The 15,453-nt window shown below is 45.2% G+C and overlaps 1 protein-coding gene across 5 annotated transcripts; it reads left to right on the forward strand.

The window, feature by feature from the left end:
* Positions 1 to 8,542: 8,542 nt before the first annotated feature.
* Positions 8,543 to 14,709, forward strand: MYCN (MYCN proto-oncogene, bHLH transcription factor). 5 transcript variants are annotated; one of them, XM_062606340.1, is made up of 3 exons: positions 8,543 to 8,733; positions 11,293 to 12,128; positions 13,212 to 14,709. In XM_062606340.1, exons 2-3 carry the CDS (start codon positions 11,396 to 11,398, stop codon positions 13,808 to 13,810), a joined length of 1,332 nt encoding a protein of 443 aa, XP_062462324.1. In that variant the 5' UTR covers positions 8,543 to 8,733; positions 11,293 to 11,395; the 3' UTR covers positions 13,811 to 14,709. The 5 variants fall into 5 exon arrangements, with proteins under 5 accessions (XP_062462324.1, XP_062462328.1, XP_062462327.1 ...); XM_062606344.1 differs by lacking the exon at positions 8,543 to 8,733 and adding an exon at positions 9,730 to 9,786; XM_062606343.1 differs by lacking the exon at positions 8,543 to 8,733 and adding an exon at positions 9,793 to 10,009.
* Positions 14,710 to 15,453: the final 744 nt, after the last annotated feature.

The raw sequence follows: 15,453 nt of genomic DNA on the forward strand, positions 1-15,453 counted from the left end.
CCAGTTTATCACACAGTGAATCCACACAGCACACTGGAGCATGATGCAGTTGTCTGGCTGGTATTGGTCAAGCTAGTGCCAGAATGAAACATACTACAGCAATTTCAAAGTGACATTGAGCCCAAGTTGAAGGGGCTTGTGCCTTGTGAAGGAAAAAAAATCTTACTATTCTGAGCCATGGACCAGGCAAATACAGTTTATATATCTTTTAGCACTTGAGCTATCAACAGTGAAGTGTGCTTTGTAGATTTATCAGCCCAGTCTAGGAGACTGGGGATGGTCTTCATGCTCTACTGCCCCATGTAGACATATTCTAAATTCTGCGTAAGAGCAGCTAACCAAATACTGCAGAGCGTCCCATTAAAAAAACAGTTAAGACAAGGATTCAATGTCCTTTTTTTTTTTTTAACATTTCTGAAACAGATAAACAGTTTTAAACATTTCCAATAGAGTAAGTTGGAGTACAAAAACACACCTGTACACGTGCACACACATGTACATCAACATATATACAGATACATGCTTCCATACAAATACAACACTCTTCTCCCACTGACATGTTTACCTATATTCACTTTGTTGTTAATTCTTGTAAATACATTAATCTACCAAAAAACGGTTGATCCCTAATTGCTTATATAAGAATCATTTCAGTAATATATTTTCTAGAGTAGGCAGAAAACTAGTCCTCAACTCCATGTCGTGCTGGAAGGATGCCTTCCAACCTTGTATCCGTACTGCTATACTGCCAAGAGCAAGTACTCACCAGTAGTCTAAACCGTGGCACACAAATGTGATTTTCTGCACTGATGAATGCTGATCTAGCTGTCTGCACCCAGAATATAAGTCAAAGGAGTGGGAATAATAACACAGTACTAGTATGTTTGAGGCAATGATCTTGCCAAAACGCTACATATTTAGCACCCTGGAACTGACGCAATGAGAATTGTTGTTATAAAACATGAGTAATGTCAGGATAGAAACAAAATGTAATAAATTTTCACTATTATTTTCTTCCTTTAATATAGATTTCATCTCTTTTGAAATAATATAAATTTCTGTATTCCTTTGCTAATGTGGCCCACCTATTGTAAACATCAATATTATACAGAATTACATTTGCAGATATCAAGAACATTTCAGTTCTGCTAAACAGAAATTGTTCTTAACAATGAAATTATGTCACTGAAAAACAAATATATGTATTATCAGCAAAGAAAACCTCTTTCATCTTACTGATGAAAAAACATTTAACATGTAAAGTCTGATCACATGAACATAGCTCTGCACTACCAAACCAGGGTGACAGTTCTGAATATTTCAGTTAACAGTAAGACAAGGAAGTCCCTCCTACATAAGGATTAAAAGAGAAATTAACAGTTACACTGTTAAACACTAAATACATTTTTCATTTACTTCAGCTCAAAATTAAACAGCAAGATTTTTAAACTCCTTTAACTAAGGGGTGCAAGGACATTCTGTCTTTAACTGTTTCTTTTACCTTGACATTTCAAGTTACTCAAATCCAAAGTCACTAAAGACCACCAAACAATTCATTTTGATAAAAGCAAAACCAAAACAGGCAAGAAGTTTTAAAGAAAAAGTGGTTTGTTATGATGCGTTACAGTACCCTTCAGCCAAAACTGCATGCAATTTTTTCTTCTCTCATTCATACCCTCTTCTGGGTAGCTGCAAGCCTAACATGATGTCTTGTCTCCTGTCTTGTACCATCTTTTTTATGACTGCACTTTGGCTTGCCAAATATTGGATGTTTCTCATTCAGACTTTCTCTTTTTTCCTGTCACTCTATGTACTGAGGAGTGAGGCAGCAGAACTGCTATGAAAGACAGGTATAGAGGAAAGATGACAGGTCTAAATCTTAAAGCTTGTATTCATATTCTTCAGCAATATGTGGCAACACAAAATCTTTAAGACACATGGACAGACAAGACCAAAGTTACAATATTGATGAGCCCTAAAACATTCAAAACAGAACACCTCAAGCAACAGAAATCCAATGTTAAATATGACCACTTTAATAAATGGTTTGTTATTCACTGAAGAGAAAAAAAAAATAACCCACATTCACTGTGGCACTTGCTACTAAAACCCTCTGCTTCTGAAAGTCTGTAAACTGTCAAACAATTTTACTATCATTATGTACAATGATCAGAATGAGACACCTCCTTCAGCCTCCTACTGATCATGGATCACTTCAAAGCAATTTTTTGACTTACAGACTGTGGTTCATATTTTTTTGCATTTGCCTGGATAAACATATGAATACGATAAACATATGAACAGATTGTAGGAGTTGCCAAAACAGATGCAAACCTGGGTCTGCTGAGTCTGGTTTCGCATATCTAGCAATCATTTGTATACCAAGAGGCAAATACATTTGTCAAGGCTTGGGTGTTTGTGATTTAGCAAGGGGGCCAAGAAGCCCATGAAAATTAGCAGCAGTGACACTAACAGACACAGCCAGCTCTCTCTCGGAGTCATGCAGAAGAAGGAAGAAATGGTAAGACATTGAAAGAGTGTGGCACAGCCCTTCATGCAGCCCTGCTTACATCCAGAGATACATCAGTAATCTCCGTGACACATAAATAAACAAAACTTCGACACACTGATTTACTAAAGCAGGAGTGGCAATAGTAATAAAACCATCAAAACTCCATAAAGGCCTTTAATGTGGCTGAAGATATTTTCATTACTGCAATAAGTGTTAAGTGTTTCCTTTGCTATTAATAGTTCTTATGGCAAAGCTTTGAAGAATGTCCCACAGGTTATCAGTAAAAGCTCTATCTGTTGTATACAAAATAAGAACAAACTAAACAATCCAGAAAACTATTTAAAAGCCGTGGCCCAGGACTAAAGCTGGAATCATGACAGGAGAGATCTGTTGCTGGTGTCATCTGGCACAGACCCAGTGGAAGGAAGTTGTATCAATTGACACCAGCTGAGAATATAGTTTGATGTATCCCCTTATTCACTCACTTCAGTCTGTATTTTTCTTTTTTTTCCCTTTTATGTTATAGTCACCAACACCATTCTAGCTGGTCACTAGTAGTCCTTAAAGGCTAATCTTCCTGTTAGCTTGCATTTAAAGATGAATCTCGGATGCAGGAAATGAAAGCCTTCCTCTCAAACATAAAGCAGATTCCAACTGAAAACTAAAGAATTCACGCTTCAAATCACTCTTTGAGGATGTTTTTCGCTATTGGTAACATTTGGAGATGTTTGAAAGGGAACTAATGAAGACAGGTTTATGTGACTGGTTATAATTTTACCTTCCCAACTGCACATTTCACATTTGTCTCAGTGAATTATCTGGTAAAATATTTCACAATAATGAAGTCTTTAAAAGACTTTGTAACAGGTGAAATATTTTGAGCTAAAGTTTCAAAAACAATCAGTAAAGTGAGCTTGCATAAAAATGAATAAATGGCTAATTGCTTTAAAAAAAAAGTTAAAACATTTAAGCACATATAAACAATGCTGTAATGCCTTAAACCACTAAATGATTGACTATATGACGACAAAGTAGAGGGAGACGGGTAGAAAAGGAACTGGGCAAGAGCCAGGGGCAAACTATGTAAGTAGCCCATTTTACACGCTGTGTGAACAACTCCAAAAGATCTTCCACTGTTCACTGCCTGATCTTTCTTGCTGTGGCATTAAGAAGATTTTAACTAAACTAAGCTTTTCAGAGAATTAAACTAATTGAGATCAACAAGTCTTCCTGGCAAAGTGGTGTTGTGGCATTACCACTCACCTCTGTGAGGACAAAAACTTACCTGACGAAGCTGTCGGACCTCACCAGTCGTCTTCTCTTCTGCTTGTTACCTGCGGAAGTTCAGAAGCAGGAAGCTGCCCTTCAGTGTTGTTCACTCCTTTCTGTGCTTACAAACTGCAAAATACAAGGATGACTCTCCAGGCTTCACTAAATTAATTTTCCAAAGTTTTTCCCTAGCTTTAACAAGCAGTGGAGTCACTATTGACTGAATAGGTTCAAACCCTTGACTTACAAAGAAAAACTGAAGGCCTGTGGTGGGATTATTTTATAAAGACATCCAACATGATCTACCATACTTGCTGTAGCTGAAGGACACAGTATACATCTGCATCATTTATACCTTCAAAATTACTGATAGATGACAGCTACTGTTTATTTGCAGCATGGTAATACAGATAACAGTCTCGTGCTGAAGGGGGCTTTAAGCAACCTGTCTAGTGGAAGGTGTCCCAACTCAAACCAGTCTGTGATTTTTACCTGGCCTACTCACCTGTTACAGAAAAAATATTTTGCCAGAGCTGTTGTCCTGAAATGCACATGCATATCAAATGTATTCATTGTGTCACAGGTATTTGTAAAAACGGGACCATAATATATAACCCGACTCTACCGTTATGTCACTGATGCTGCATGTCACTAAGCAGCAGAAACTTCTGCAGCGATTAAATTCAGGAAAGTTATACCTTCCTACTCATAAAGCAATACTTGCAAGAATGATAAATGCTTGTAACTGACTTTACAATTAGGATGTTTCTCCATGCACTAGGTACACATTTAGGAGGAAGAAATTACTGTAATAATATGTGGGGGTTACAATATTGTGCAAGCAAATTTATCTACAGATTTTATAATGTTTCCCATAGCAGTCTAAGAGGAGCAGTGAGGTATTTTTCTCTATAATAAAATATTTGAATGATGAAACTTAATAAATTCATATTTTTTTAATCTAGGTATTTTATTTCCTCTTGGCCTAGCTCCCTAAGGAAAGGAAGTACATTCAACAGAGTTACTGGTAATGCCCTGGAATGAATTTTGAAATCACTAGACAGTTTTAACCAAACTTTACTGAGGGGAAAAGCTATAAAAATCCTGAAACTCTTACAGTTTTCTTTAAAATTGGAAACTGGAGAGAGAAAAGAGATCCTATTAATATTTCAACCAATGAAAGTTAATAAGCTCATACTTAATGAGATCAAGAATTCCCTTAAAAGAGACATCAGAAACCAGGCTCTCAAAATTCCTCATTTCTATTACATTTCACTCAGTGGTCTTATCTGTAACTTTTTGAAGTTCTTGTCATTTTGGTTTGTTTTGCTTTAGAATACAATTGTAAGATACCAAATGCTTAGATGCTTATCTAGCCATATATAGGATTTGAAAAATCTGTTGCAAGTAGGATGTTTTCCTGAGCAACAGCTATCAGCTTCTGCCAAATCTAAATAATACATTTCTGGTCCCTTCTGGTTTTAATGAGTATCTTCCAGTGCTCTCTGAGCAGCTAGGAAAGAGGCTGACGGAGAGGACTAGTACACAAATGCTGGTCTGACCAATAGCTTTTGAAGAAACAATGTGCACAAAAGGCACAGAAGGAAGAAAGCTCTTTCTACTGGAAGATGGTTTCTGATGTATCTAGGAACACTTAGCAGTGGAGCGTTCAGCCAGTTACCCAATTAAGAGGCTGCACTATTCTTTCACTTTAATGGATAATGAAGATGCAGTCTGCCAGAGCTTGTGGGAAAGCAATAGCTACCTCAGATTGTTACAGGCAGTGTAGTGGGAAAATCTGCTTCAATTTCCATGTGTGACACTGGGCAAGTCCCTTATCCTGTGTCACCTAAATAAGGGTAAAAGTAATACCACACTACCTTCAGGAAGAGTGTCAAGAGAAATATTTTAGATAATTCACACTCAGCAGCTACACAGCAGTGAACCGTGCAGCTACCTACGAAGTTTAATGAAAGGTATGCTGGAATAAATCTGCTGCTCTGAATCTGGCAGCTTCTGTAACTGTTAACTTTAACGGCTACCTCCAAACATTTAATCCACCTGAAAATGTTACTACTGCTAATAGGTAGTGTATCAGGTCCTTGTTTAAGACAAAGATATAAAAATCCCAGGTCTATGAGTGTTCATACTTACATCCTTTCTAGCCCTATGCAGAGAGTTTCACGTCGTTTCTGCTGGTTGAGACAGAACAAGGATAAATCATTCTGATTCTGTCATGCTTTTGCCAAGCGTACTCAGAACATGCACCTCCGGCCTGACTGATTAAGGAAAGCCTTTATAAACCTTTTCTACAATTTAACATGGAATCATGAGAGTATATACATTACTTCTGACTAGCAAAGAAAACTCAAAATTGTGCTAAAGTTTGGGTGCCTCTGAGGAAGACAACTGCACATGGATTAAATAATACTGTCCTGTTTCTTTTGATCTCAGTAGTTGCAGGCTGTAAGGGCAAAAGGGAGATATGTGTGGCCACAGAAATTTGCCTTACACAGCATTCCTTAATGAATCAATAAAGACAAAGGGGAAAAAGTTCAGTAGCCCTGAACACCAGTAACTCACCCATGTATTATGTCCAGGTGTGTACATCCAAGCTCAGCACAGTGCTTTGTCAGGCTCATCGTTAGGCCAAATTAAAAACCACAGGATCTAGTTAGGCTCTACGAGTGTATACGCAAAAAGTATCTTTTAACCTTTTATACCTCTTTTTCTGGTTTTCCAGATAGCAAATTCTTAACAATACTTTAAAATATTTACTACAAAACTGGTGTATATTGGGATCCAGTTATGTATGTTAAGTATTAGCACATCTTAAGTCCCATATATTGGGACCCAGTTATATATGTTAAGTATTAGCACATCTTAATTCCCAATTTTTTTCAGTGAAATGACATAATAACAAATTCACAATAACCCCAAGTAATTTCAGGCTTCCATTTGCCTTGCTGCTTCTTGATATATGTCATTTCAGGGACAGAAGGGATCAGAACAAAAAAAAAACAAATGCTGATAAAATAGCCCGAAGTAAGTGTCTGCACAAAGATTGGTGCAGTCTTGCCAAAGCTTTGCACAATGTTTTCTATGTCTTTCTCAACCATACAAGACAAAGCAATAGATCTGGGGTTTTAACAGATCTTTTTACCTAAACAGAGCTAGTGCTCATAAACAGCAATGTTTCTCAGCATACTGTACTTCATTTCCTCTTTAATGGGGCTTTTGGTTTTTGTTTGGCAGAAAATTACTTTAAACACTTTGTCTTGAATGTGTTACCCCTCGTTAATATTCTCATCCAAGGTACTACAAAAGATGTGACACAACACAGCAGAACTTCCACAGAAGCTGAGAGCTTTATCTCCACACATATACATATGAAATAAAAAGGAAAATTTTTAAAGAGGCTGCTGAGAAAATCTAGTTGATAATTTATAATGAATTAACAATAAATCAGATAGCAGCCATGGTCAAAGTATGGACGTATCAATATTTGCATGTATAAAGACATTAAAGGAAATGTGAAAGACAAAAAGGATTGCTTTAAAGGAGCAAAACTTATATAATTGCTTAATTTGAGGAAGGTCCTCGATTGATGAGTATAAATAAGTTGTTCACACGTTCAGCAAGACACATACTAACTGTTCATGTCTGTTCACAAGCTGCAACCTGTTCAAGGCTACTGAAATGCAAGGGGAAAAAAATCCCAGCCACCCACATCTTTTTTGTCCAGTCAAATAATCCAAACAGAAATTAATAAAGCTTAGGGCTTTCATAAGATCTCCTATCTTCAAAGTACCGAGCACACATTAGCTAATCAATGAATTCCCCTGTCTTGAATCCAAAGTGCATTAGAGGAGTGAAGGCCAATCACAAACTTCAGGCAAGCCTGGCCTCACAAATCTCTCCAGCTTTCTGCCATAAAGGATGGCTGCATCCCCAGCAGGAACTGCCCCTTCCTCAGCTGACTACTGCCAGCTATTGCCCCCCAGCCAAGTTTTAACTCATAGCAGGCTACCTAGAAGTCTCTTTCAGTGTGCCCTGCTCGAGTCGTGCTTGCCCAGAACCGCTGGTACAGTGGATCTGCCTTCCAGGTCCCTTTCCCGCTCCTCAGCAAAACTGCAACCAGTTACCTCCATGCCGGTAGGCAGGAGCAAGCTGCGGGAGCAGTCTAGCAGAAGCTCACTACCTTGGCTAAGGCGATTTCAAACCAGTTGTCTCATTTGGTAAGCCAGCCCAACCTCCACAGCCTGCAGAGGGAGGCCAACTACTGCCTCCAGCAGCCTCATGCCACAAGCCAGCCTGCTCCGAAGTGCCCAGCCCAGTGCTCCTGCTGCCGTAGACACTAGCCAGCATCAGGACCACACCAGGCACCGAGGCCACCTCAGGACACTGTAAAGCTGGAGGAACCTCCACATTTTGGCCACCCAGGTGTGACATGGAGGCGAGGGGGGATCACCACATGCGAGAAGCATGGCTTTCCGGCACAGCCGGCCCAAAACCCGGCGAAGGGACTAGGTGAACCGGCCTTCAGACTACCCCTGCTGCCCTGAGGGCTTATTGCCCCCTCTCGGGAGGCACTTCCACCTCTTCTAACACTACCACCGGTCGTGCCTTCCAAGGCCACCAATTTCGAAGGCCGCAGGCTCGCCCCCACCGCCGGCCGAGGCAGGCCAAAAGGCGGCACCCCACCCGCAACAACCCCTCCGCCGCACACAAAGCGTCGGCCCGCCGCTACTAGCTTTCCTGCGAGCGACGCCCAAGTCCCCGCCTCAACCTGCAGCCTATGAGCGAGTAGGCACCGCCCCGCGCGGCGCCCTGATCGGGATCGGGATCGCACCCGCCGCCACGCACCGCCGAGGACAGCGTCGCACTCCCGTCCCGTTGTGTCGCGTTCCGCGACCGACCCCGCCGCGGCGGGGAAAGGAGGCGAGAGAGCGGTGGGTGCCCCGCCGCCGGGGGGATGCGTAGGGGCGCCGGGAGAGCGCCGCTCCCGCCGGCCCTCCGCAAGGTGTCGCCATCGGCAGCGGAACAGCGGAGCCCCGCAGTGTGGCTGTGCTGTGCCGCGGGACGGGCCGCGCCGTGCCGTGCCGTGCCGTGCCGTGCCGTGCCGGGCGGCGGAGAGGGGGGAACGGGGGGGCGCTTGGGCACGGCGTGCAAGCCCGCTCGCCTGAGGGAAAGCGACGGCTGCAGGGTTATTTATTTACAAAGCCCCGAGTGGAAGCGACTGTCTCGCCCGGCCGCTTCCTTTATCCCTTTTTTTAATCATTTTTATGTTTTTATTGCCCCGAGTGTTTCCGCGGGAGATGGTGGCCGCGGGGTCACCGCTCTCCTAGAGGGGACGTTTACCCCCAGGCCCAGGGGCAGGGTCGGCGCGGGGCGGGGGTGACACAAAGGGAGCGCGGCAGCGGCGGGCTCCGCGGGTCGGGGGGTGGCCTCGGCCCCCTCTGGCAGGCGGGTGGGCGCCCTCCCGTCCCGTCCCGTCCCGTCCCGTCTCCTCTCTTCTCCCCGCCCCGGGCCGGGCGGGTTTGCACTGGGAGCGGGACTTCGCTGTGATCGCCGAGAATAAAGAGCGAATGGGGCTTTTGGCGCCAAATGCCAGGCACCTCCCTGCTTGTATGGAAATTAGGGGGTGGGGTTAGCCGCGCTCGCTGGGCACTGGGTTTTTTTAATGCTCCCGTCCCCGGGTGTGTCAGCTTTATTTTTTTTCTCCCTTTTTATTTATTTATTTTTAATGCTTTTTTGGGGGGTTAATAATATCCAGCAGCTTCAAAGCGCGGCAGGGACAGTCATCTGTCTGCAAGCACGGGGTGAATGCGGAGGCTTGGGCCAGCCACGGGGGCCGGGCAGGCTGACGCTTAGGAAAGTGTAACATACAAGATCATCTGCGCTTTTTTTTTTTTTATTTTTTTTAATTATTTTTTTTCCTCCCCTCTCCCCTCCCCCCTGCCACTCCTCCCCCGTTTGCAACACCCACCACCATCACCAAGGAGGTAAGAAGAGGAAGCTGCAGGGTATGGGCTGCAGGACAAAAACCCTAATCAAATAAATACAATTCCCTATCGCGTTCGAGTTGCCGGACTGGGGAGGATGGGAAGGGGAAGGAGGCGCAGGGGCACTGCGGGGCGCGAATGGGGCGTTCAGTGAGCAGAAAAAAATCCTGGAGAATATTCGTGTTTTGTTTTGGAGCTGTCGCGCTGAGATCGCCTCTGTTTTGTAGGTGCCTCTTTTACTGCTTTGCATTTTAACCGGTTTAATGTATTTCCCGAGTAGAAAAATGTACAATAACTGGCGGCGCTCAGGGGGCGGGGCAGGGAGCGCAGCTGAGCCGGGCTGGTTTCTGTGCTTTTCATCATAAGGCTTTTAATGGATTTTTTTTTTTCCCCTCCCGTTTTTGGTCTCCGGTTCACCGTCAGCTGTTGCTAACCCAGCAGAGCCCTTTCTGTTTGCTGTACCGTAACCGAGCGGAAGGGAGACGCTGAATGTCTTTTTCGGACTTTCAGTCATTTTTATTTTTTTAATGTCTGATGCAACTGAGGTCTCAGAGGAGGAATGGAGCTGTGGTTGAGCGGCCGTGGCTAGCGAGGGGGGTCCGGCCGAGGTAAGGGTAAGCAGCGTGTGTGCAGGGGCGGCGAGGGGGCTAGAGAGCTGGGGCTATGCGTGAGCTGCTAGTGCCCGGAGCGGCAGAACGCTCAAAGTTGCTGTCCTTGCAGCCTTCCCGCTGCTCTTGGCTTGCACAGGGAAAAGGGGCAGAAAAACTTCCCGTACCTTCTTAGCAATTCAGGAGGCTTTGTTGGTGGCTCCAGGCTGGTTTTAATGCATTTTTGTGCGTGAGATTATTACATAAGGTTGATAATTTCTGTTGCTGCTAAATTTCCCCTCCTCCTGTCCCCCCCCCCCCCCCCCCCCCCCGCCTTGTGTTTTGTGCGGATTGCTCTGGCTCGCTTTGAGTGAATGAACTGGCGATTTGCGAAGTTGCAAAGAGCCCCTCCGCCCCCTTTTTTGCATCCTTCCCTCTCCCCTTTGCACCGCTCCGCAGACGACAAAAGGAGGAAACTTCCTCCACTTTAGTTGGCATATTAAAAGAGCTCTCTGGAGAGATTACGGTATCAACGCCTCGCATCTGCCTGCAGTTACTCCGCCGTTGTGAGCGTCTGCAGCAACTCGGGGAGAGCAGGCGAGTGCTATGCGCGGCAGGAAGCCCGGAGGTGCTCTGCACCCCGCCGTACCCAGCGGTTCCCCGCAGCCGGGCATGCGGCCTGACGGAGTGGCGGGAAGCCCCGCTTGCGGGAGTGCTCCCTGACTGCCCTGCTCCGAGTGTCTTAAACCGGGAGGAAAGGTGTGTGAGAGGCGGTTTTAACTCAACTTGCAAAAGGCTCCCCCTTTCTTGCTGTTAATGACGGGATATTTTTTTTTTCCTTCGGTTAAGAGGGAGTCGCATTCATGTCTGTGTTTTCCTTCGTGGTTTAATTTTTTGTACTTTTGTATTTTTGGTTTAGTTTCAGATCTTGGGAGAACCTCTCTTCTTCCCTTTGGAAATACCCATAAAACCTGTCTCTGAAACTGTTGCCCGACCCAAGGATCAGCAAAGAGAGACCCGTAATGCCAGGAATGGTCAGTAAAAACCCAGACCTCGAGTTCGACTCTTTGCAGCCCTGTTTCTACCCGGACGAAGATGATTTTTATTTGTGCGGGCCGGACTCCGCTCCCCCCGGGGAGGACATCTGGAAGAAGTTTGAACTGCTGCCCACCCCTCCGCTGTCTCCCAGCCGGGCCGGGCTCCAGGAGCAACCCCCCGGGGGGGGGCCGGGGCAGTGGGGAGGGGCGGCCCTGGGTGGCTGCCGTCCCGCCGACCCCCTGGACTGGGCGTCCGAGCTGCTTCTGCTGCCCCCCGAGGCCGACCTGTGGGGCAGCTCGGACGGCGGGGACTTCTTCGAGACGGGCCTCGGTGTGACCAACAACCTCAACTCCATCATCATCCAGGACTGCATGTGGAGCGGCTTCTCCGCCCGCGAGAAGCTGGAGCGGGCAGTCAGCGAGAAGCTGCAGGGCAAGGCGCCCACCGCTGCTGCCGCCGCCCCGCCGCCTCCTCCGGGGGCCGCAGCTACGGGCAGCCCCACCGCCAGCGGCCGCGCGGAGCTAGGAGGCACCGTGCCCGAGTGCGTGGACCCCGCCGTGGTCTTCCCCTTCCCCGTCAACAAGCGGGAGGCGGCGGTAGGCCGCGCCGCGGCGGTAGCGGTGGGTGGCGGGACTCCGCGGAGCGGCCGCCCTCCGCGCCCCGCCGGGGACAGCCGAGCCAGCAGCAGCTCCGGGGACGACACACTCAGCGATTCGGGTAAGCGCTCCCGTACGCGGCAGGGGCGGAGAGGGGAGGGGTGGGAGTGGTGGCGCTGCCTCCGGGCTGCGCCCCGATTCGGTCCCCGCCGGCGGCACCTTCGTGAAGGGCCGGGCCGGGCGGGGCGGCCGGCAGGCGGCAGCAGGAGAGGCGGCAGCAGGAGAGGCGGCAGCGGCGGGGCCTGGCGAGCGGGTGCCGCGCCCCTGACCTGGCGGCAGCAGCGCCGTGGGACTGCCGTGCCTCCTCTTGCTCCTTGTGGTAGCCAGCCCCGCACCAGCCCAGCGGCGGTGTCGGGGCTGTTAATCAGAGCGGGCTGCCACTGTCACCCGGGGGACGTGTGTGCCTTTAGGAGGGATTTGGGAAGTCTGGAAGAGGCTAGTGAGACATTAATGCTTCCATTGACAGACGCTAAAATACCCCACATCTCTCGTGTGCGTGTCTGCGGAGAAGCCCACTTGGGCTGAAACGCGTTTTCGTGTGTGTGGATCAGCTGGTCTTTATGACCATATCTCCATAAACTTGGTGATCGTACCGGTTTCAAAGCCTACTGTCCCTTTAATGTTGGGTTTGACAGCTTTTGGTGAGGAAGCACTTCCAACAGCTGTCTTCTTGGCAGTGCACCAAGCGCCGGCTTAAAGGGTCCCCGGCTGGAGCAGCTTCACCTTCTGCCTCAGAACAAACCCAGCGATTGTTTCTTTTTCCGGCTGCTTTTCTAGCAAGCAGGGGCTGTGTTGTGGCACAGGGCATGCCTTTTGTACCACAGCTGTACAAGTCCATCCGAAATACATACATTCTGCCTAACATCTCTTTTCTGCTACTGTAATTATGTGGGTGGTAGCTCCACTTCGACTGAATCAAAGTGTTCATGATAAACTTGGGGAAAACACTTTTTCAGTCATTCGTGTATATTACATACTTCACCAGATCTATATCTGACTACAGATGGTAGGCACGCCCTGGTTTTGCCATCAGTTATTGCATTCCTCCTTTTACTGTACATACTTTGTCAATAAATACACCTGGGTTGATACTTGTTTGGAGTATTTTCTGTGAGAAATAACGTTTATTTTCCATTACCAAAAGATGATGAAGATGAGGAGGAAGAGGATGAAGAAGAAGAAATAGATGTTGTGACAGTGGAGAAAAGACGCTCCTCCTCCAACAAGGCTGTTACCACCCTTACTATCACAGTGCGTCCTAAAAATACCACTTTTCCATCAGTCAGGACACAGCAGAATGAACTGATTTTAAAGCGTTGTGCACCAATTCACCAGCAGCATAATTATGCCGCTCCTTCTCCATACATGGACAGTGAAGAGGCTCCACCACAGAAAAAGTTAAAAACTGAGGTGCCCCGTCCAGTAAAACCCACAGTCCCACCAAAGTCTAAGAGTTCAAGTCCTCGAAACTCTGATTCAGAGGATAGCGAACGTCGACGCAACCATAACATCCTGGAGCGGCAGCGGCGTAATGATCTAAGGTCAAGCTTCCTCACACTAAGGGACCATGTTCCAGAACTGGTTAAAAATGAGAAAGCTGCAAAAGTTGTGATCTTGAAAAAAGCCACTGAATACGTTCATTCCCTTCAGGCAGAGGAGCAGAAGTTATTGCTAGAAAAGGAAAAATTGCGAGCCAGACAAGAACAATTACTAAAGAAAATAGAATACAAGCGGACTTGCTAAACTGTTTTTTGTTTTGGCTGACCAGGACAGTCATTGCCACTTTGCACATTTTTGATTCTTTAAAAAAAAATTGTGTTTTTTGACGTTAAGAATGTTGGTTTTACTTTCAATCCAGTCCCTGAAGTAATCGACAAACTATATTATCCGGGTACGGAGCAAACGGATGTTCTTGCAAGGAGTTTATTGCAAGACTACCAAACAACAACGGGCTGCCTTTGTTTTTCCTCTTAAGAACTGTAGATGGTGGGGATTTTTTTTTTTTTAATTGTTGTGAGCATTTGGAGCTGCTGATGACATCTAGTTGAGTTTTAAAATGTTCATTCCTAAGTTTTATGGTGCTTATGTTCTAACAGATGTTACTTTAGGGGTTGCCATTTTGTGCCCCTGTGGGAATTTTCTGTAAATACCATCTACACACTTGCCTTTTGTACATGTCTTGGGTTATGAGAGGTGGCTTTTGCTGCCAGTATTAGACTGGAAGTTCATACCTAAGTACTGTAATACCTCAATGTTTGAGGAGCATGTTTTTGTATACAAATATATTGTTAATCTCTGTTATGTACTGTACTAATTCTTACATTGCCTGTATACTTTAGTATGATGCTGATACATAACTAAATTTGATACTTATATTTTCGTATGAAAATGAGTTGTGAAAGTTTTGAGTAGATATTACTTTATCACTTTTTTGGACTAAGAAACTTTTGTAAAGAAATTTACTATATATGCCTTTTCCTAGCCTGTTTCTTCCAGTTAATGTATTTGTTAATGTTTGGTGCATAGAACTGGGTAACTGCAAAGTTCTGTGTTTAATTTCTTCCAACGATGTACATTTAGTGCTGCATCTTATAGCACTTTGAAATACCTCATGTTTATGAAAATAAATAGCAATTACATGATGTGCCATTTACTATTTTTCTTTTAAATGAAGTTCTTCTAAATAAAGTCTTTAACTTTGCAATGTTCATGAAATACAAAAACGTGGTCCCTTATCCTGGGCACTTAAACTCTCCAACTATAGATTATGCTCTATGAAAAAGTCAGCTAGGCAGGACATTCCCATTTCTGATTATAAAGTAGTTGTCGTAAGAATGATTTTGATGTTTTTTCATACTTGGTGGCTCTTGTGATGTCAGGATAATCCCAGAGGACTGAACATATCACAGCCAATGGAAAGACCCCTATATCTTGTGAAGACTTCTGGATTATCTGCTGTATGCAGAGGGATCCAAAACATGGCTAGCATCCTTCTGCTGTAAGGGACTGTCCTCAGTGTTGTAGAGAGGTGGAGAAGAAAATGATGGAGGTACACTTGATACAGTGCAAAAACCAAAATATTTGTAGTAAACAAGGATCTTCACTGGTTCTTACTTGCATTATAAAAGGTTTATCTTTAAAGCAGTCCATCATTGCATAGGAGAATTAATGTTCTTGTTTGTACTGAAGGTCCTGTTTATTACTACCTGGTCTAAGTTAGTAAAACTAAAAATCCCAGGGAAGATGCAGAACTATGAAGCATGTGTCAAAAGAACAATGAAACTTAGCAGGTAGTTGCCTCTCAAGAGGTGTCATGGAATTTGGTGTGACCAGAGCAAGACATGCCAGTGGGAAACATTTGCTCATCTTGTTAAGCTCCTGGAGAC

This window comes from Pezoporus occidentalis, unplaced genomic scaffold (genome assembly GCF_034315485.1).
Source record: "Pezoporus occidentalis ecotype Australia unplaced genomic scaffold, CSIRO_AGI_Poc_V1 ctg96, whole genome shotgun sequence".
Classification (NCBI taxonomy): Eukaryota; Metazoa; Chordata; class Aves; order Psittaciformes; family Psittacidae; genus Pezoporus; species Pezoporus occidentalis.